This window comes from Prunus mume, linkage group LG2, assembly GCF_029339155.1.
Source record: "Prunus mume cultivar Tortuosa linkage group LG2, ASM2933915v1, whole genome shotgun sequence".
In the NCBI taxonomy this organism is placed as follows: Eukaryota; Viridiplantae; Streptophyta; class Magnoliopsida; order Rosales; family Rosaceae; genus Prunus; species Prunus mume.
In genome coordinates, this window is record NC_142699.1 from 46,705,446 (window position 1) to 46,727,787 (window position 22,342).

Here is a 22,342-nt window from a genome sequence, read left to right on the forward strand (position 1 = left end):
CAACTTTAAACCTAATAAAATATTCTATGGGCAAAATAGTCTTTTATCTGAATAAATTAATAATTAACAAATTTATTTAGGACCGGGTCGTTACATAATGACTGAAATAGTCCCTCAAATTTTGCCCCAGTATTATTTTGGTCCACCAATTAAAATTTCATTTCAATGGTACTTGAACTCTCTATTTACTATCAAATTTGTCCTATAGTCAAAGTTCGTCAATTTTGTTGTTAAATTGAGGGGTAAAACCCCCCATATAAATTAAAATATTAATAAGGTATTAATTTTTTTTTTTGGCAAAAAAAGTGTAATTAAAAATCTGCTTGAACTTAACTTCAAGCAGCCTTTCGTCCAATTAAAAAAAAACTCTAAGCGCAAACGCTTGCTCCTAACCCCACTGCTTGTACACTCCTCACATACTTATTCCTCCAAATTCACAGCTTGGTAGTTGCGCATTTCGACGCATATGTATATATATGTATATAAACATACAAAGAGCTTCTATTGAGGGATCCTTCAAATTAGCTTATTTGAGGGACACTCTTGTAGGGTCCACTCTGCATTGTATTTCACTCATCCAAACGTCTATGTTTTAGATAATCATTCAAAGATCATCTTTACAAAAAATCACTTGAATACGATATCGTTTGACCACTTAATTGTGTTATTAAAATTATAGTACTTTCTTGAAGTATGGTATTCGTTGATTTTGTAGGATACAATTGGATGTTGAAATGGTTTCCAATTTGTCTAATTTTTTGTAAGGATGATCTATGAATGTAGACTTAAAAAATAGAAGATTTGGATTGTTAGAAAGAAAAAAAAAATTTGTAGAGTACCCTAAAGGATGTCCCTCAAATAAAATTATTTAAGGCATCCATCAACAGAAGGGGATTATATATACATATTTTATATATATATATATATATATCTCTGTGTGTGTGTGTGTGTGTGTGTGTACATATAATAAGAATAATAATATATGTTATTATTATTACAATATAATATATACAAATTTATAAATAAACCCAATCCTAGACATGTATTTATAAAAAAACCCAAGCACTATTTAAACATAGAAACACACCCAAAATCAACCCCAAAATCAATAATTATATATTTTTTGGAAGCGGCTTTCCATAACTCCAGATAAGGGAGTCGAGTTGGCGTGGTGGATCCATCTCGAAATCCAACCAGATCCAATGGATGAGAGAGAGAGAGAGAGAGAGAGAGAGAGAGAGAGAGAGAGAGAGAGAGAGAGAGAGAGAGAGAGCCCTATTCATTTTTTATAAATAAAAAAACTATATATATTATTTTAAAGAAATATTCATACTACATATTCATTATTTATTAATATGACATTTCCTCATTTAATATTTATTGTGAAGACTTATATGTTATTAAATCTTAAGCCTACTCCCCCTCCCCCAACCGTTAACGTCATCCAAAAGATCGTCAAAAAAAGAAAAACCAAAGAAAACAAAAAGACAATATGCATATATTTTAAAAAGTCACAATAAGTATATGAATAGTAGGCTTATTTACTATAGCACCCCCTGAAACTTCAATCAAATCTCGCTTAACCCCCCCCAAGTTAAAATGGCTCACTTAACCCCTTTGACCGTGGTTTTGTGTTCCCCTGAAACTTCGATCAAATCTCACTTAACCCCCCCAAGTTAAAATGGCCCACTTAACCCCTTTGACCATGGTTTTGTGTTCCACTTCTTCCCCTCTCCCCAAAAAAAAACAATTAACGTCATCCAAAATACCGTCAAAAAAGCTAACATGGCAGGGGCATTATGGTAAAAGCACTCACGTTGGCTAATCGCTGACCTTAGTCAGTAGCCTACATGGCATATTGGACCCCACAGGCATTGAAAATCCTAATCTAAGGGGTTGAAGGGGTTGAAGGGGTTAAGATAACAATGCTTACTCTTCTTCTTCGATAATAGGGTTTCTAAACCCAAAGCAATTACGTACCACCATTTGAAGGATTTAAGGTTCCCCAAAGAAAAATCTCTCCATCTTTGTTCGATTAAAGGGTGTGAAGATGAGGAAAGAACCTCCACAAGGAGAAGAGGTGGCCGTTGCTGCACCTCATTACTATTGTGGGAGGCTTGCTCGGCTGCAGACTTCTTGGGCAGAGTCCAACCCACTTCAGAGGTTCTTTGTGTGTCCAAAGTCAGAGGTAGGTTTTGTATTTGCTATTTTATCGAAAATTAGAAGCAAAAAAAAATTGTGAGAATGTGATGGAATTGTTGTTTGAATGCAGAGGGGGAAAAAAGCTGTGGGTTTTTTGTATGGGTTGATATTGAAATGCCTCCCTGTAAGAAAGCTCTGATGGCTTGGCTATTGAGGACAAAGAGAGAAGTTGAAGATCAGATTGGGCGTGCGAGAGCAAGAGAGAAGAAGTTGTGGATTGCTCTGTTTATTTATTGGGCCTTTGTGTTTATGGTTTGGTTTGGCAATGTTGTGTAATGTAAGTTAGGCAATGTGGTATGTTTGAAAGTTAGGTAATGTTATGTAATGTACCTAGTTGAATGGCAATTTAGGAAGATGAGAGTCTTTATGTAATGGTTGCAGCATTTTGCAAATGTAATGGTTTAAAAGCCCTTTTGTAATGGTATTGCAAATCATAATCCTACTGCTGCTTCAATAAATGGGTTATTTTTCTTGTTGCCTTTCCACTCTAATAAAAGCTTCAATGTATTCTCCATTGATGACCGATCAGATGGCCTACTCCTAATGCAAAGTGTAGCAACCTCAAGTACCAGTTTTATCTCCTCTCGCACGGAAGGTTCGTACCAACTTCATTCTCATTGTAAATTTCTCTCATAATAACTTCCCTTGACTTGCTCTGTATGCTTGCTCCTGAATTTGTCAACCTGCCATTGCTTAAAATTTCCAGCATGATCTCCCCAAAGTTGTATACATCCTTGTATAGCTCCTCTTTTGTGGCATTATTGTTATCACCTATTCAAACATTTACATACAAACTTTTCAACAATCGCTTTTGGGTCCAAACAAAAGAAGAAAATGAGTAATGACAAAATTGATAGAGACTAATCGCAAAAGAAATCGAGGTGTTCAGATAATTCTTTTTTTTCTGCTGGGAACAGTAATATTATTGTCACTTATGGAATTCCCAGGTCCCGCACACTTTTGGTATTGATGTAGCTGTTATACCAATGAAAATTGAATACCTCATTCTCATTATTAAATACTCAAGATAGAAAATGATAAAATATCTAGCATTTAGCATTAGAATTTGCAGAACGTACTTCCTTCTCTGAGGATAGCTTGTGGGGTTTAAATAGAAAATTTCTTTTATTTATTATTTTTTCAGCTTGGGATGTAAGGGTAGTTTGGGAAGATAGTGGGGTTTTCTTAGAAATTGTGAAAATTAAAATTAAAATTTGGGATAAACTTAAAATATGGGGTGAATTAAGAGAAGTGTGGGGTTTAAATAGAAAATCTCATCCAGAATCCTTGTAATAAGGTAAATCTTGTATTCACTCATGGGTAGCAAACTTCCAATAAGTGAGGCGCTATGAAAGATCCCCATATCCATCACGGCAGTAATGGATCAAAGATTATGGATATCCAAATCAAGTGAATAAAAAGGGTACTTTCTAATTTTGAAAAGAAAAAAAAAAAAAGGCTTGTAGTGACCTTGGCCCTTCAAAAATTGGGCTTGCGTTATGCATATGTGTTTGGGCTTGCATTGGACAGGTTTAATAAAAAGAAGTGAGGTTTCAGTTCCGGGGCCCACCAATATATTTATTTTAAAAAAATTGAAAGAATAAGAGATTAAGTTAATTCTGTATTTTGTTTTTTAAAAGTATCTTTAACCAAATTGGAAGTAAATGACTTTTACCCAACCAACTAAAGAAGGATTGGAACATCATAGCTTTTAATATAAAATTCAATGTGAAGCCAGTCTTAAGCAGTCTTGATCTCAGGATTAGAAGTCTCCACTCTACCGCAGACAGAAATAATTGGAATTTGGGTGTTTTCTCTCCTATAGTTTCAAATATTTTAATTCTTTACAGGTTAGATAAATTTATATAGTCATAATTTTTCCCTTATGTTTATTTATTCAATATATTTTTATATGTTTATATGAAAGAAAATTAAAGTTTTCATTGTTTTATAGTTATACCTTTCGAGATTTGAAAGAACGACTTGCACCTTTTATTGTTATTTTTTTTCATAAAGTGCTAAGATTGAAAGATTAGAAATATTGTAAATATATTATTTGATTTTTGTTGGCCCCCTTACACATAAATTCATGGCTTCGTCCTTACATGCATCCCATGATATAACTCAAATATAGTGAACCAGTATGAGTTCATGTGTAAGTTTATGCTTTTTATTCAATCTCCATTTATATCGTTTTCAATTGTTCGTTGGATGATTATCAAAACCAAATTTTCCAGCACCTTTGTACCGTGTAGGTCAAGTAATGAAAAAAGAACCTCCTTCGAAATGACCACGCATGCATAAAACAAATTCAAGAGAGCTTAGTCCTATGATGGTTTGAATTTTTTACCCAATATATAAAAGTTTTGCATGATTTGGGTCGTAACTTGTTAGAAGAAGTCAATTAACAAAGAAAAAAAATGTAATCCTTTATGAGTTACAATTAATTAGAAGTCATAAGTACCATACTCCCAAAAGATATTGGAAAAAAAAGACAAGAAAAACAAGTCTGATATAGTCCTCAGTTACCTTTGTTTCGTATGAATCTTTAAAGCAAAAATTATGCACTGTTCCCATATATCTCAAATGTAAAGTAAAGCAGAGAAAAAGCAAACAAAAAATATTCAAAAAAAAACAAAAAACAAAACCAAGCAACAAGCTAGCTAGGTTTGTACTGTTATTAGGCTGTAAGTCTGCAAGTTGAAAGAGCTAGTGACCACTGCCTCTAGGGCTAGGCCCAGAAGCCAATCTTTGGAGCCAACAGGCCATGGTATTCTTTGCGGTTTGGTAGACAGAGGGAGGGTAGTGTGTTTGAAGGGGATTAGCATGAGCAAAGTCCTCTTGCAACACTCTTGTTGCCTCAACCCCATGATTGCTCAAAAAGGCCACCGAGAGGATCACCAAAACAATCAAAATGGTGCTATTATTCTTTAGGAAATTCATCTTCATGAAAATAAATGGCCTCAAATTTTCTCTGTAAATGTGGAGAAAAAGGTGATGAAGGTTAAGTTTAGGAGATACTTGTGGATGATTGATATACAAATTAGTGGAATTAATAATGTTACCAAGAATTTATAGGGAGAGAGTGAGTAAGGGTTGGTGAGATTGGTGTTTAATTACTTGTTGACCGAGGGGGAGTGGAACACACTACTTTTAGTAAGGATTGTTATGTCTAATACTTAATTTTTCTTAATATATATATAGTCCCCTTTTATTGAGGAATCTCTTAAATAATTTTATTTGAGGGACACCCGGGTTCCCTACGATCTTTTTTCAATGATCCAAACCATCTTTTTAAGTCCAAATTCATATATCATCCATGCAAAAAATTAGACAAATTGGAAACCATTTCGACATCCAATCGTGTCATACAAAATCAATGAACACGGTGCTTCAAAAAAGTATTAAAATTTCAATAACTCAATTGAGTGGTCAAATGATATCATATTCAAGTGATTTTTTGTAGAGATGATCTTTAAATGATTATCTAAAAAATAGACAGTTTGAATTAGTGAAATACAATACGGAGTGGATCCTAGAAGGGTGTCCCTCAAATAAGTTATTTGAGAGATCCCTCAACTAAAGCTCTCTGTATATACATACATCTGCAGATGTTTGTACATTATTATCTTACGAATGCCACTGTAAACAAAGAGAAATATAGGGAGAATTGGTAAAAAATACATGGTGTCCACGATAATATCCTCCCGTCGGCATATATATAATGCACACACATATAATTTCAATATTCCGTGGTTTGAATTTGTCAACGCCTATAAAATTTGAATATTGATGTGATGAATTTACTAGTACGCAACTAGTGACTAGTGCCCAACCCTGTTCCGTGACGAGAATAACTAAGTCAAATCATATTGTCAATCTTATGACTGGAGCAAGAGAATATGCGGATGGTTTGATTTCTAGTCAAATATGTAACATTGGATCAAAACCGGGGGGGTTCTGCTCGTTGGAAAACAAATTTGCACGCCCTAAAAATTTCTTAAAATGACTTGTAAAATAGATAAAAGAGCTCCGAGGGTTAAGCACAGGGTGGTGCCGCCGGCCAAGGACACGATAACGATGAAGTAAAGTGGACCAATACTTTAGATCAATCTAAAATGATACCACAACACAAGACAACTTAATTGTACTTATCTGTCTCTGTGCGATTTGGTAGCCCTTTAGGACTAACGTGTTGACCAAATAGGACTTGCGTGAGGATTAGAAGTGAAATATTTCAACCCAAAATTTGATTGTTCATACAAATAAGGAGGGCAATAATATTTGTATTTAGAATATTCAAAATCTGTATGTTAATAATTAGTTTTAGTTGGAAAATGTCCCACCCCTCCCCGTGTGAAAAGAAAAAAATCAACTGTCAAAAATACAAGAAAATAAACAAACGAAAAATACAATATTTCAAAGCATGTTTCAAATGCCAATTTCGTTTTGAAGACCACAGGATACATAATTCCTACTTTTGACTGTATAAAGTTTGGATAATTGAATTTGCTAAACGACCTGTTTCATTCTCATGTGTTGTCGTGTTTATTCTAATTGTGTTATGTCAGAGCTATATTTACAGACCGACTTAATCCGTTTGATACCTCTAATTTTAAAGAATACTTTATAAATACTTTTGGTTTCCAATGAAAACCAAACACCTCTAAATTCCGGAGCGCCCAGAAAATTGGAGCAACATCCTCGTTGGAGACAAAACATTGTTAACTTGGATGGTATTCTAGCCTTCATTACTTAATCAAAGTAAGATACTATCAAACTGTACAGTTGAAAAATGGCACAGTGATTGCTTTTCCATTAGGCCGTAAATTTTGAACAAAATCATGCTTGTTTGGTTAATGTATGAGGCACTTATGAAATAATAGCGGTTGGAATTGGCATCACGCGGATTTGAGATTTCTTAAAATGGCCTTAGCCTCCTCAATAAGTAGTACCTCATCATTAGCCCACGATTCCTCACTGTTTTTTTTTCCTTTTTTCTTTTTATACAATCGAGATAATCGATCGAGAATTCTTAATCACTTGAGTTACAAGCCCCTTATGAATTCCTCACTCTTAGTTTATCAAGAAATGTGGAAAATATTTAATTTATTTTCAACTTCATTTATTATTAGATACATATTAATAATTGACGAGCAAATTTGATGACTCTAACATACTGCAAACGTTTATTGCAACGTAATGGGGACTTTGATTACTATCAATTAATAAAGAAATTAGAAATATTTTTGCTTAATATTTTAATCCAAGGTGTAACTTTATCATATTTCTTAACACTTGACATGTGTCTATAGGCATAACTATTGATAACTCTTTGCTTTGTATTTGTGAAACTGTGGTTGTTTACGAACACATATCAAGTGTTGAAAAATGTGGTAATGGTACGCCTTGAGTTAAAGTGGAGGCAAAAATATTCTTCCCTTATTTATATGTTGTTCTTTTTCTTTTTCTTTTTTGTTTGGAAATTTATAGAAATATTTTGTTGTTGATATTTTTAAAGGTAGATTTTTTTTTTTCTCTCTTTTTGCTGGATATTTTTACAGCTACATTATTTTAGGTTACGTAGGACTAGAGGCCTTGCACAGAAATCCGCTATACTAATCATCGCATTTTAATAAATAAATAAATAAGACCCATCGCATATTCAGTGGACAATGTGATTCAACAACAGAATGCCAATTATTTTCCATTTACACTTATTCCCTTGGATTCTATATTGCCAAAATTACACTACATCTCAACCACCTTAAAACTGAATATATAAAAAATGATAAATCAAGAAAAAAGAAGAAAAGAATATATCGTTTTTGGCTTCTTGTTGGGTCTTGCAACTTGCAACCGATGTAACAAGGCGTTTCTCCACTGTAAGCTTCAGAGAAGTTCTAGTGACCAGGCCCTTTGGGGCTAGGTCCTGAAGCTAGACGTTCAAGCCAGCATTCCATGGTAAACTTAGCCTTCTCGTAGACCGATGACGACGACAAGGATGAGGAGGAGAATGTCTCCAGGTGATTTGCACCAGCAAAGTCCTCGGTAAAACTCTGCTTGCTTCGACCGGAGCACTGCCGACCCAGATGGCCGCGGATATCATGAAGATGATCAATATGCTACTCATCTTGGGGAAATTCATTTTTCAAAGTTTCTCTTAAAATAAAAAGTAGATAAAATGGGAAATGGAAAATGAGGAGTTAGGGTGTTCTTGTGGAGGTTCCAAAGACTACTACTAGTGCTTGATCTAGCAGTGCTTTTTTGAGAGGAGCTTTTGGGTGCTGGATGGAAAGATGATGTGAAAAGCTTCAAATGTGTTCACCTATTTATATTGTGAGAGTTTGTATACTATTTTAATTAAAAGTGCTCTTGTTGTTGGACTGGTGGAGTTTTTTGTTGGACGTGTAGGGTTTACGTGTTGACCAAGGAGTTTTGACAAAATCAGTCGTGGCACACCAAAAGCTGATGTGGGTTCTAACGTTTGAATTTGTCAACCAATCTGAATATTTAAACATTTTATTGAATTTACTTATTTGTCCTTGTTCTTTTGTTTTTTTTCCTTTTTTGTCAAAATTTGGAAGGGAGAAGGAGGAGGTGTGATCGGGATTCGAATATGATATCATTGGTCTATACGTCAAATGCTCTTATTTGTCCTTGTTCATGCCACAAACTTGCGGGCAAAAACTAGTTTTGGTCCAGACGTAAGAAGAAAATAGAATAGTTTTGTTGATTTGATTATTTTGTTTTTGCATTTTATTTAGAGATTTGGTTATTAATTCAGTCCAAACTTGGAAAGTTTGAATTGACTGTTCCCCCAATCTGGTTCTTGGCTTTGAATGGACCAAGCAAGAAAGATTTGAAATTATTTTAAAGGAAGCCACGCAGATGCTACCAGCTGCTAAAAAATGAGCATAATATTCTTCCAACTAACTTGTAAGCATGTTAATTGGGTTTACACTTGTAAGGTTGTCCAGTAATAAAATGTCGTTTGGTGTTGTAATCATGGTCTAAAATATCGATGATATCGGAAATATTGGTAGTCCAAAAATATGGAAATTTCGATGGAAATATCGAGATATTATCGATATCGATAAAAATTAAATAAAAACCATGAAAATTGTAAGAAAAACTTGGAATTTTTTATTGAAACTTTGGAAAATGTTTATTTAGTCAATTATCTATTAGTTTATCAAAAAAAAAAATAGAAGGAAATGCATTACATGATGGATTTAACTGATTTAAATTGATTATACAGCGAGTTGACAAATACTATGAATGTAGAAAATATGTAGTAATTAATGAAAAAAAGATTAAACACACCATAATCATTTATATATAATGATTTACTACAATATTTATACATTGCATAGTAAGATACATGAGTGACTTAGTACCACATAAAGTTCCTATGAGGTTCAAATTTTTCACTATCTTCATCATCTCTATGTGTAGAGTATGTATTGTGAAGAGTATTCATCAAATGATAAATCCTCAAAATAGTTTTGTATGTAATTGTTAACATGTCACCCATATAAATATAAATATTTTAACATATTATCACTAAAACATAAGTTATATATGGTGGTTAAGGGGTTGGAGGAGTAAAATGGGAGGGGTTCAAATCCCCTTTGTGTTTTTTTTCCTCCCTTTTTTCCCTTTTTTTATTCTTCTTTTTCCTTTTTTTTTTCCCTTTATATCGATATTTTTGATATTTTAGCGATATTACATTGATATTTTCCGATATTATCGTCGATATTTATACGATATGTACATGAATATGTTCCGAAATATCCGTAATTCAAGAAAACCTGATATTTCGTCGATATTATCGATATTTCAGACTATTATTGTAATAGAATGCTGACTAGAATAAGTTAAATTGTTGGATGCAGATTGACTATGTATTTGTCATTTTGAGCACGGAATGTATATAAACAAGTTTGTGCTTTAGAGGCTTTTAGCTATAATCCCAAACTACAACTCTTTTTAGTCAAGCTGAGGGAAATTTCCACAATTTCAGGTATAATATCATTAAATATCTCCTTATATTACAACACGTGGACAAGTTATCGCACGCCCTAAATGGGAAAGTTTTGATAAACTTCAAAGCAACTAACTTAGAATGACAGAAATATTGATTTCATGGAATGTGCTGTAAGGATAAAAGAAAAGACAAAAATCATTCTAAACGTACTAACTGGTAGCTGCTCGTACATAATCCAGAAACTGGCTTTGCTGCAGCAGATGTGAATTAGAATAAGAGCATGAAAAGGGTGCCTACAATCACAAAGAAGCAACTTCGATTCGAGTCTGGGCTCTAGCTATACAACGTTAATCTGTTGGCCTTTCTGCTATACAAATGCTAACCAGTTCTCAAAACGAAAACAACTTCATATTTGCCTATAAAGAATTGCAATATTTGTGCCTGAAAAGCAAAACTCAAAAGTCCTTGGCTTTTCTTCTCAATTCATTAAGCTCCATCTCAATTTCAGAATCTCGAAATGGATATGCCTTGTTTGAACTCGGAGCAGCAGTTCTTCCAGGTGGGAGCTCTCCTTTCTGTTTGGAGAAATAAAGAAGAGGAAAAAAGTCAAGAACCTGGTTGTTGAGAAACCATTAAGAAAAAAATGTTGGGATGCTAATTACATTTTTAATTTTTGAACAAAAAGAGCAATGAACAGAAACAAGTGGAAGAGGATACTTAGACTTCCATAATTTCGAGCCATAAGAATTTTTAAGTTTTAATTGTACAGTGCTTATCCATCTTCGTACCAAACAACAGAAAAGAGGAAAGGAAAACCCTTACAAACCAGATATTTAGACTTCCATAATTTCCCTTAATGTTCCTTTGCTCAACCAAAAAACAAAAGCATGATGGAATTATAAGAAAATTAGACAGCTAATAAGTACAAAAATTATGGGCAAAAACTTTAGTATAAGAACATAAGTTCACAGGAGCTATATCATTATAAAATTGGTTGCATTAATATACATATATACATATGTGTGTGTGTATGTATATTATAGCTGTCCTGCATGATAAGGCATACCTTTGAACTACCAGATAGTTCTTTCTTCAAGTTTGCAAGATCATCGTCAACTGAAGAGCTCTCTAGCAATGCAAACTGCAATTTTGATGTAGGTTTGGAAATGGTAAGAAATCCAGTTTCAGAAGAGAAACCATCAAAAGCAAGCGAAAGAGATTGATACTTATATGGTGATGGCAACTTGGAAAATGGTTTGAAACTATTGATAGACAATGTCTAAACTTTGAGTGTATATATATAATACGCATATTACTTAAATATATATTTACATCTGTGACAAAATTATGCTTAACTAATATGTCTGGAATTTTGCCACTACTTTCAGCAGATTACTGAGCTTTATTCTGACTTGTTTCCACATCATATTTTCCAACATAGAAAGTTGTTTTATCTTCCCACCCTCCCCTGTTCTTATCAATCCAAAGATCATATAGACACATGAAATGGGGCATAAACAAGGGAAAAGAATAAGTGTTACCTTTCCTTCTAGATCATCAGTAGTTAATTGGCCAATAGCTTCTGCCTGGGATTCCATTGCTAAGACTATTTCAATGAAATGGAAATAGAAAAATTAGGATACATATAGTACAAAGATATCTGCATATATAAGAATATTATACGAATAGTGTGTGTGTGTATATATATATATATATATATACATACATACATACATACAGCGTCCGTCTAATTTATTAAGTTTGGGTTTCCTCCAATCAATGATAAACAATCAAACATGTAATGCACACAAAACAATGTGATTAAAAGTCAATCAATTTTTTGCACCGTAAGTCATATACAGTAAACAACCACAATGATAATCCCAAGCCAAGCTAGCCAGATATCATTGTCCCTTTTATTTATTTAATTAACTGAATCAAAAGACTGATAGCTAAGAATGATTTCATTTGCATATCCACTGCTTAGCAATTCAGAAAACATTCTAGCATTTTAACATAGCAGTATGGGTGGTGAAAGAATAAACAAAGGCCAAGATCAGAGGAAAATTATAATTACAAACAAGTATCAGGCATGCCCTTTTTTTTTTGTTTCTGGTTCCAATATTAGCCAGGTTTTCACAGCATCACCCAACATTATTTCATCTCAATCTTTAAAGAAGAGATGAACGATCTCCCTTGCTTACGGATATCAGCCATATTTAGTCTGGACAACATCCCTATCTTATCAGCCTTACCAGGAAACATACATCTAAGACATGCTCAGCAAGGAAATTGGAAGGATGTGAAATAAACGAAATTATGACTTTTTTTTTTCTTTTCTTTTTTTTTCCAAAAAACAAACCTTTTGTTGCAACTTCTGATAATGACCAGGAATTAAATTTCACTGATCACATGCTTGCCATGGCCTGAACACATGAATGCTCAACACAGACAAAAGTACATTGTGATGAAGTTTCTTTTAGTGGATTTTGAAGCAGACTTTACACTTGAACAACTTCATATCATTCTTCAGTCAAACACAGCCCAGATATGTGCACAATCAATTAAGCTCAGTGCTGGTTGACTTTTGGGTAGAACGTTCTACTTTTTCTAATACTTAGCCATCTTTCTTAAAATGTGGCTCATGGAGTTTTTGGCAAATTCAACAATTTTCTTATCACTTCCAAGTATCAGACACAATCAACTGCCTTTGCATATATGAGGCAGCATAAAAAAAATGTTGCAACCAAACATCTATTTATTATAATACAATATAGCCACTTGATCACCCTACCTCTACACTTTCAGTCATAGATTATTGGACCCCAGAAGAACTAGCATTTTTACAAGGCATGTAGTCTATCATTTTTTTAAAACACAAAATGAGCTTATTGTTTACTGCCCAAAACTCATTTTGACAAATTCCTCTAAGCACAGTAACATAAAATGCAGAAAATAAAATGTAATTATTTAATTTAAAAGTTAATATGTAATGGAGAACGTTCCCTCGTGCCAAACAGAGATTGGCCCTCAGGTGGAAATGCAAAACAGAGCTTGTTAGTACTTCCATAATGGACAGCTGGCTTACCTTTCTCTTCCATCTTTTCAAAAGCTGAAAGAGCACTACTTGTATTGACATTCCCCACCATCTCACTCACTTTAGTTGCAGTCCTGATGCAACAGAAAAGAAACATCACCAGCAACATTAAGGACATAGCTAAAAAAAAGGAGCAACCAGACTCAGTTAAAAAAAACCAAAAAGGAAAGTGAGAGATTGTAGTAGAAACATACTTTGCAGACTGAGCACGTGCTTTAAGAGTATCTTTTTTCGACCTTGCCTCCTGTATCTTGCTCTCTAAAAGCTACACAAAATGGTTTCATGGAATACAGTTGTAACAAATGCAGGTGATATCTACATAATTATACTTATCAAAAGAGTCAATGCCCATTGCAACCAGGAAAAAAAGAGACAAGGTCGGTTTCTGATAAAATCTGCAAAATACAGCAAGCACTAAGTGCAGTTATTATTTTAGATACTAATAACACTCAATTAAGCCCCGAGCTCAAGAAACCTCAATAACTGCTCTTTTGGCCAGTTTTTCCATAAACAGAAGAAAGAGATCTTTTTATTTTCTGTCAGAGTTATTGCCTTCTTATGATAAAATTTAAAACCACAGCTTCTCTCATAGAACTCTTTCTGATTATTCCTAGATCAGTAACTCGTGAGTTCATAACACCACTTTTGACACAGCATACAATATAGCAATTTGATTCAGCCAAAAATATACGTACTAGTAAAATCATATTCTTTATAACCGCTATAGAAAATTTGGCTTTTAAAGCTTCAAACTAAAACTGGCATGGCAACAGATTCTAAATTTTACCGTCATAACATGTAAAAGCAATGGAAACACATATGCTAGTTCCACACTTTATTTTCACAAAAATGCATGTGAGTCACACAAACCCTTTCACAATATAGATAGATGTATATATACAGATTAATTAATAGAGGGACCCCTCAAATAAGCCTTGTAAAGCCCACTCTGCATTGTATTTTAATAATCTGAACAGTCTATTTTTTAGGTATTCCCTCAAAGAACATCTCTGCAAAAAATCACTCAAATTGGAACTTAACCACTCACTTGAATGGTTGTCATTTTAGTGTTTTCTTGAAACTAGTTTGTCAGTATTGTTGGCCACAACTAGATGTCTTAACGGTTTACAGTTTGTCTAATTTCTTGCAAGGATGATCTTTGAATGAAGACTTTAAAAGTACACTGTTCAAATCATCGATGTAAACTTCATAGTGGATCCCACAAGTTGTATAATATGTGTATGTATATATATATATGTGTGTGTGTGTGTGTGTGTGTGTGTGTGTATAAAGCTACTCATCGAAGAAGTAAATTAGGGGAAAAAGATATAAATTCACTTACCCGTGTATTAGACACAAGATTATCAACAACACCTTTTTGTTGATCAAGTTGCGCTTTCAAAGTATTAGCATTATCCTGGAAACAACAGAACAATTAATTTTACAATAAACACTTTGGCAGCCTGGCGATGAAGCAGAAACTAGGTTGCGAGGAAACAAGGGAACATTAGATCCATGTCTATAAATTCAATTCGAAATTTTGAACTGTTGACTTGAGCTTAATTTTCCTGAACATCCCAAATGCAAGTTCAGCTCAATAACACAGTTGAATGACACACATTTTTTAAAAATAAAAATAAAAACGAAAGAAAATAAGCGAAGCATAATAATTTTCCTGAACACTCTAAATGCAAGCCTGGCGATGAAGCAGAAACTAGGTTGCAAGGAAACAAGGGAACATTAGATCCATGTCTATAAATTCAATTAGAAATTTTGAACTGTTGAATTGAGCTTAATTTTCCTGAACATTCCAGATGCAAGTTCGGCTCAATAAGAAAGTTGAATGACACACATTTCTCAAAATAAAAAAATACGAAAGAAAATAAGCGAAGCATAATAAATTTATATAACTAATTAGACTTACAGCGAAAGATTTACGCCTCTTCAGAGCTTCACGTGCAAGATCCTCCTCTCCTTTTTGAAGAGCTAATTGTGCTTTGCGGTACCTATTCCAAACATGGACCATATTTTTAAAAATTATTCACTGCTATACTTACGAATATTAGATATCAACCCCATCTATATTACCAGTCCTCAGAAGCTTGTTCAGCAGCTTTGTACTTATTTTCCAATCGCTTTTGAGATGCCAATACCTTCACACAGAGAAAATATGTGTGATCAATTCTAGATGAACATAGATACAATCAATCAATTAAAAGATTTTTTTTTTGGATGTATATCAGTTCAAAGATTAAACACTGGCAATGCATAAAGGAGAAAATCATAAGATATCCAAGTATATCTAGAGCACACCACAATAACCGTTCATGGATGATATGCTTACAGTTTCAGTTTGTGTCAGTTATGAAGACAAAGAAAAAATGAAAACTAAAAGAGATAAAAGCAAATGCAATAAAATCCAAAGAACATCAGGAAATCATACAATACCATAGAAGACAAGAAAAATAAGGAGATTCTGAGAATTTCCACAACGATTTTATTGAAAAAAGAAAAAGAGAAGAAAAGAACTTAAAATTTTTGGGAACATAAGGCTTACTTGTGCTGTGGCTTGACGCATCTTTGTCAAGTCATCATTCATTTCAAGAACTGCTTGCTCCAAGATTTTCTCAGGATCTTCAAAAGTACTTATGAGTGCATTTGCATATGACTGCAATTAGTAAAATTCGTGCAAGAAAAGGTACAATTAGTTATAATAATACAATCACATTATTATTATTATGTGAATGCACTAAAGACTGATAACACATATCACCTTGACAACTCTAGCAAACCTGTCAAATAGGTTCATACGGGCACCAAGGGCACCTCCACGCTGCCTAGAATAATGTGGTCGATTGGAAGGAGCAACCCTAATCACTTCAACTTTTAGAGCCCCCACTGAAAGAAAAATAATTTTAAGGCATAATATTACTATTTGTAAGTGATTTGGTGGGGGAGGGGATGTGAGGTGATTTATGTTTGAAAGAGAGGGGAGGCGGTGATTTGGTGAGTCAAACCAAAAGAAGCAAATCTTTCTTTTCAAATGAAAGCTAGCCTTGTTTCATTCATAAATTTGCATGAGCAGAAAAATTTTGGTTCACTGTTGCATATAGTTATTACTTATGCTATCTAACACACACCAAGATGCCTTTTATAGAGCTGTAGATCCTTTTAGAAAAGACAGAAGTTTAAATCCTTCTGCTTTGATTCTGAAAATAACAATTTCTTTTATAAGATGAATATAGGTACATCTTCTTTGAACTTAACCATAAATTAAAAATATATTTAGATTTACATGTAATCTTTAAGCTAAAAACAGCAGGGCTGAGGCTAGTTCCTGATTTATTGGGTATTATTTGTTAAGTAACCCATGTTTCAAATGTTCCCATTACAGTAGCGCTGCTAGTAAAATGTTCATGTCAATCAAAGAAGGCAACGAACACAGGCAATGCTCATTTAGCCTTATCTAGATCAGCTACTCCATTGCGTACTTATATTATTGTTGCATATGAATGTTGTCTCAAATGGGAGTTTCTAAACTAGTTCAAGGTAATGCTTTTGCAACCCAAGGAGTAAGAGGATGAACTGATAAAGAGGCAACTGACACCTTATGAGAAGAAGAAAATCTACAAAGACTCCGAAACAAAAATACACAAAGCACATTCCCAACCCAATTATCTTCCCAACATCTAATTCTCTCCTCATTTTCCCATTAATAGACGAAGGTATCCAGAGACAGGCTCAATTCCCTGTGAAATGCTTCTCCATTCCCACTGAAAGCCTTAGAAGGAAAGAAAATCAACTCTACTAAGCTTAAAGCAACTATTTGGATTGCGAACCAATTAACAAGTTCCATAACATTCAACAAATTTTACCCTTTTTTTTTTCCTACTGCTGAAATGAAGTTGAAAAATACACACAAACACACATCAAATAACGACCCAGATACATAACGCACAGTAGAAATTCAACACCAATTGAAAATCTAAGAGATACCCAGTAACTAAAACAGTGAGTCAAGCAAAAAGCACAAACCTCCACCATTAAAGAAGGAAGTGGTGAGAGGTTTTCTGACCATAGCGAGACTGTAGGAGCTTGACGAAGAGGCTTGGAACGAAGAGGCAGGCCTTGATGCCATGGGGAATCCTGTAAATATCTGCAATTTTGTGGCCATTCTCAGGGAAAACTTAGTTCAATGCTGCAATTTTAATAGATAGGATTGAACAAGATACCGATCACTTCTCACTCTCTCAATCACCACTTTTTTCTGAAGTTTTTTTCTTTCGGCTTTGTGAATTTTCTGGGAGTTGTTTGTATTGAGTGGTTTGGGCCGCTAACGCCGACGCGGCAATGGTTCCGGACTGCTAATCCAGGCCCGGCCATTGAAGCCCATCAATTCTGATTGGGTACGGACAGCTTAAAGTCTGCTTGATTGTCCAACAAATTAAAAATTATGGGAAATTTGATTTAGAGCATCTTCAACATTAGTAGCAAATAAAACTCTTCAGATTGAAGTTTGTTCACCTATATGGTAATTTAAAAAGTCTTATTTGCTACTTGAATAATTTTTGCTCCAATAAATTCTTCAATTCAATTAATGCAATATCATGAAAAAGAATGAAAATATGAAAACATGTGAAAAATGTCTATTTATTTATATATATTAAAATTAAAAAAAATGTATGTTTTTAACATTTTCAAGGTAGGTTTTGTTTTTCCAAAGTAAAATTAAATGTTTGAAGGACCTAAGTTGACTTAACAATCATGAAGATAAATAAATAAATTGCAGCTTTGATGACTGAGATTGAAGAGGCAGTTGGAGAGAGTTTTTCTGATGTACTCACCTATTTTAAAATTTCAAAGTTGTTGAAGAGGATGTTGGAGATTAAGACTGGGCACATTCTGGTTCGATCCGGTCTGGAGCTCAAATAAGAATCGAAACCAATACTATTCATCTGGTCTGGTTCGGTTTAATTTTAAGAAGAAAAAAAAAAGCTTTACTACTATACCCAAAATAGGAGTTGAAATTATAAAATATAAAAACTATTAAAAAAAAACCCCCACATGGAATGCACTTTAGAAACATACCCAAAATTCATTTATTATATAAGAAATTGGTGTTGAAGTTCCTATAAATTACAGAACTGTCACTGATGCCCAACAAAAAACTCAAAAAACACCCAAACACAAGCCCAAACATTTTTTTTGTTACAAAAAGTCCAAACATTTTATTACAACACAAAACTGTCTCGAAAACCGTAACTTCAAGAGTGCATCTTCATTAAACCATCTCTACAAAACGTCTCTTCATTTCACCGTCTTCATCATTTATGCAAACTGAAACTCCATAACTACCACCAAGCTTGATCTACTTTCAAAAACCAACACCACAAACTTACCTCCACCTACAAAACAAAGACAAAATTTCAGAGAACAATTTCAACAAGAAAAGGCTTCAAAGGTAAGACATTTAAAAACCAAACCTTTATTGTAATGTTGATTAATTGCTGTAAAGTTCTAGTCTGTGGTAATAACAATATTTTAGATTCGAATCCAAGACAAAATCTTAAAACTATATTGGATTTTCACTATTGGACTAACTGCATATGACTCTAAAATAGTCGGTTTTCAACAACTCAAAAAAGAAAGAGATATTTAGTCAAATACAAATTCTTAACACTGCTAGTTTACTGCCATATTGATTAATGACTGTCAAGTTCCAGTATAAAGTAATAACACTGCTTGTTTTCTATGAATCATATTTCTAATACATGTTGACCACTGTAAAGTTCCAGTTTAAGGTAGTAATACTCCTATTTTCCTATGAAATCCTATTTTTAATGCATATTTGCCACTGTAAAGTTTCAGTTTAGGGTAATAACAGTATTTCAGATTCGAATCTAGGACAAAATCTTGAAACTATATTGGATTTTCATTATTGAACTGATTGCATAGGACTATAAAATGGTCGGCTTTCAGCAACTCAAAAAAGAAAGAGATATTTAGTCATATACTCATTCTTAACATTGCTAGTTTACTTTCATGTTGATTAATAACTGTAAAGTTCCAGTATGGGTTAATAACACTGATTGTTTGCTCTGAAATCTTATTTCAAATGCATGTCTACCACCGGAAAGTTTCAGTATAGGGTAATAGCACTGCTTGTTTCCAATGAAATCCTATTTTGAATGCATGTCTACTACTATAAAGTTCCAGTACAGGGTAATAACACTGCTTGTTTCCTATGAAATCCTATTTCTAATGCATGTCTATCATTGTAAAGTTTTAGTATAGGGTAATAACACTCCTAGATTCTTCTGAAATCTTATTTCTAATGCATGTCTACCTCTTGTAAAGTTCCAGTATAAGGTAATAACACTGCTAAATTTCTCTAAAATCCTATTTCTAATGCATGTCTACCCCTTGTAAATTTCCAGTATGGGGTAATAACACTGCTAGAATCCTCTGAAATCCTATTTCTAATGCATGTCTATCCCTTGTAAAGTTTCAGTATAGGGTAATAACACTGCTAGATTCCTCTAAAATCCTATTTCTAATGCATGTCTACCCCTTGTAAAGTTTCAGTATATGGTAATAACACTGCTATATTCCTATGAAATCTTATTTCTAATGATTGTTTATCCTTTTTGAAGTTCTAGTATAGGGTAATAACACTACTAGTTTCATATTAAATCCTATTTCTAATGCATGAATACCACTGTAAAGTTCCAGTATAAGGTAATAACACTGCTTGTTTTCTATGAAATTTTATTTATAATGCATGTCTGTAAAGTTCCAATATAAGGTAATAACACTGCTACCTAACAGCAAATTATAGTCGACTCAAAAACCAATACTGCATAAACGGAAAAAAAAAACATGAATATACTTAGATTCAATTGAAAAAACATACCTCAATTAATATGATAACCGAATCAAGTATCACAAATTTGTAACCACAACCCAAACCAAAACACAAAAGCAAATCCACAACCAAACTGAATCTGAAATCAATCCTAATTATATTAAAAAAACAGAAATTAAAATCATAATTTAAAACTCAAACGAATATCTAAATACATATTAGAACGAAATCAGAAAATCCAATAGCTTATCTCCAAATCGACAGAAAAAAAATAAACATATAAAATCAAGAAGAATTGGATCTACATTTCAAATTTAAACTCCAAAACTATAAAAAATTATGAAAACTTAACTAGCAACTTAATTAATCAAACATGAAATCACCCAAATCAAACTACAATGAAATTGAATATGAATTCAAATTTAAAAAATTAAATACCTCAAAATCGAAGATCGCAGATCGAATAGGATTTTATACTGAGCCAAGTCATCAATGCACCATGAGCCATTTCATCCTCTGAATTCGCCAAGTCATTGTCCATTTGCTCATGTTGCAAATCCTCCAAATTTTTCACAGATCCAGCATATAATGGATTGCCGGTGCGGTGCCTCGACTTCAGCTTCTGTCGTGCCATTTGGACTAACATGCTTGAAGGCAGAGCCTTTGTCAACTCCATCTTCCAAAGCATTACTGCTTGATGTTCCCTGAATTGAGATGGCTACAAAGTTTTGACCCACGAGTTTGGAAAGGGGTCTCCTAGTTTTCCTATATCCAAAAGACGAATTAATTAGAATTAGAAGAAATAGTTACCTTACATGTTGATTCAATTCCTAACAATTAAAATGAGTTATTAAAAATAGCAACTTTAATTCTCGCAAGTGCATGAACCGTTTATAGTATAGCTTATGTAAATACGAGGTCGATCCCAACGGAGAATGGTAACTTGGTTCCAAGTTAAATTACTTAGAATGCTAGAGAAACATAGAACAAAGAAACTGACTCACTAGCTAAAGGCAAGGTCGAATCCAGCAATGCCTCTTGCTAATTACTCAAGGTCTAGGACAGAATTCTAGCACCACACACGCACTCGAAATGGGGGGTTTTTGTTGTTGAAATGAAAAGAAGAAAGTGAAATGAAGGTGCTCGAAAGTAAACACTAGCTGCAATTAACAGATTGTGAAATGAGAGTAGAATTGGTGAATCTAAACCTCTTCCCAACCTGTGCTAGATGCATAAAATCCTAGTTAGCTACTCCAAGAAAACATACATCAAGCACATAATAAACTGGAGATTAACAACTTGATAATGAAAGTAAGGAAATCAATACACTATAAAATAATCCATAACATTGAATATTCATGACTAGGGCTTCATCCTAAGCCCTAACTAAATGGATTAGTTAAACATAACTATGAATACAGAAAATAAGAAATACAAAGATAGGATAAAGAGAGGAGAAGAACTAGATGATGGCAGCAAGGAATTCCCAAGACAGCTCTAAGCTCTCTTCTCTTTTTATGGTGAATCTGAATGTGTGTATGAGAGTAATGGATGAAGTGAATGTGTGTGTCTGACTCTCTCCTATCTCCTTCTTGAATGAGTGTGCAGCTCTCTATTTATAGAGTGCAATTTCGTCCTCCCATTTGATTGGTGAAGCATACCTCTCTTAGCTGCTCCCAACTGCTCCAGCTGCCCATACTTGCCAACTGCTCCATCTGACATACTTGCCATCTGCTTCAGCTGCCAAATACATGCTTTGGTATGGTTTCTTTATGGAAAACTTGACTTTTGTTCATCCTTCTGAGTTCCTGAGCTAATTTGACTCCCATGTATGGCTGCCAATGTGTAGCACATGGCTCGAGGGATGTAGCCACATTAAATGTGATGGCAGTCAACATGACATTTCTGTGAACTTGGTTCAGTATTTGACGTGCTGAGGGCTCCAGATTTATCCAATTGGGCTGAAATTTAGATATGTTATAATAGACACCCATTAGAACAACTTCTATCCAGGATGTCTCCTCATCCGACCTGTGTAAGTTTCTGAAATAAGGACTGCAAGATGACCCACGAAACTGGACTAACAAGGAGTGTGGCCCAAATTGGGTTTGTCTTTAAGCTCATATTCCTCTTATCCCAATCAGCCCTTAACAAGCATGAATTGCATCAAATGTGATCTCTTCCTGTC

General features: G+C 33.9%; 1 protein-coding gene across 1 annotated transcript; it reads right to left on the reverse strand.

The window, feature by feature from the left end:
• Positions 1-10,423: 10,423 nt before the first annotated feature.
• PTAC4 (plastid transcriptionally active 4) lies at positions 10,424-17,582 on the reverse strand. The gene is made up of 11 exons (XM_008224234.2): positions 17,325-17,582; positions 16,063-16,187; positions 15,847-15,957; positions 15,378-15,442; positions 15,214-15,295; positions 14,632-14,706; positions 13,484-13,554; positions 13,281-13,363; positions 11,734-11,798; positions 11,259-11,333; positions 10,424-10,767 (listed from the first exon to the last, which is right to left on the reverse strand). Exons 1-11 carry the CDS (start codon positions 17,461-17,463, stop codon positions 10,648-10,650), a joined length of 1,011 nt encoding a protein of 336 aa, XP_008222456.1. The 5' UTR covers positions 17,464-17,582; the 3' UTR covers positions 10,424-10,647.
• Between the last annotated feature and the right edge of the window lie 4,760 nt (positions 17,583-22,342).

Excerpts from the sequence above, each read along its gene's own strand:
- PTAC4 (XM_008224234.2), bottom strand. The coding sequence starts at position 17,463 with ATGGCCACAAAATTGCAGATATTTACAGGATTCCCCATGGCATCAAGG. Across the intron at positions 15,958-16,062 it reads GGTTTGCTAGAGTTGTCAAG|TCATATGCAAATGCACTCAT; the intron begins GTGATATGTGTT and ends TACTAATTGCAG. Across the intron at positions 15,443-15,846 it reads TGCGTCAAGCCACAGCACAA|GTATTGGCATCTCAAAAGCG; the intron begins GTAAGCCTTATG and ends CTCTGTGTGAAG.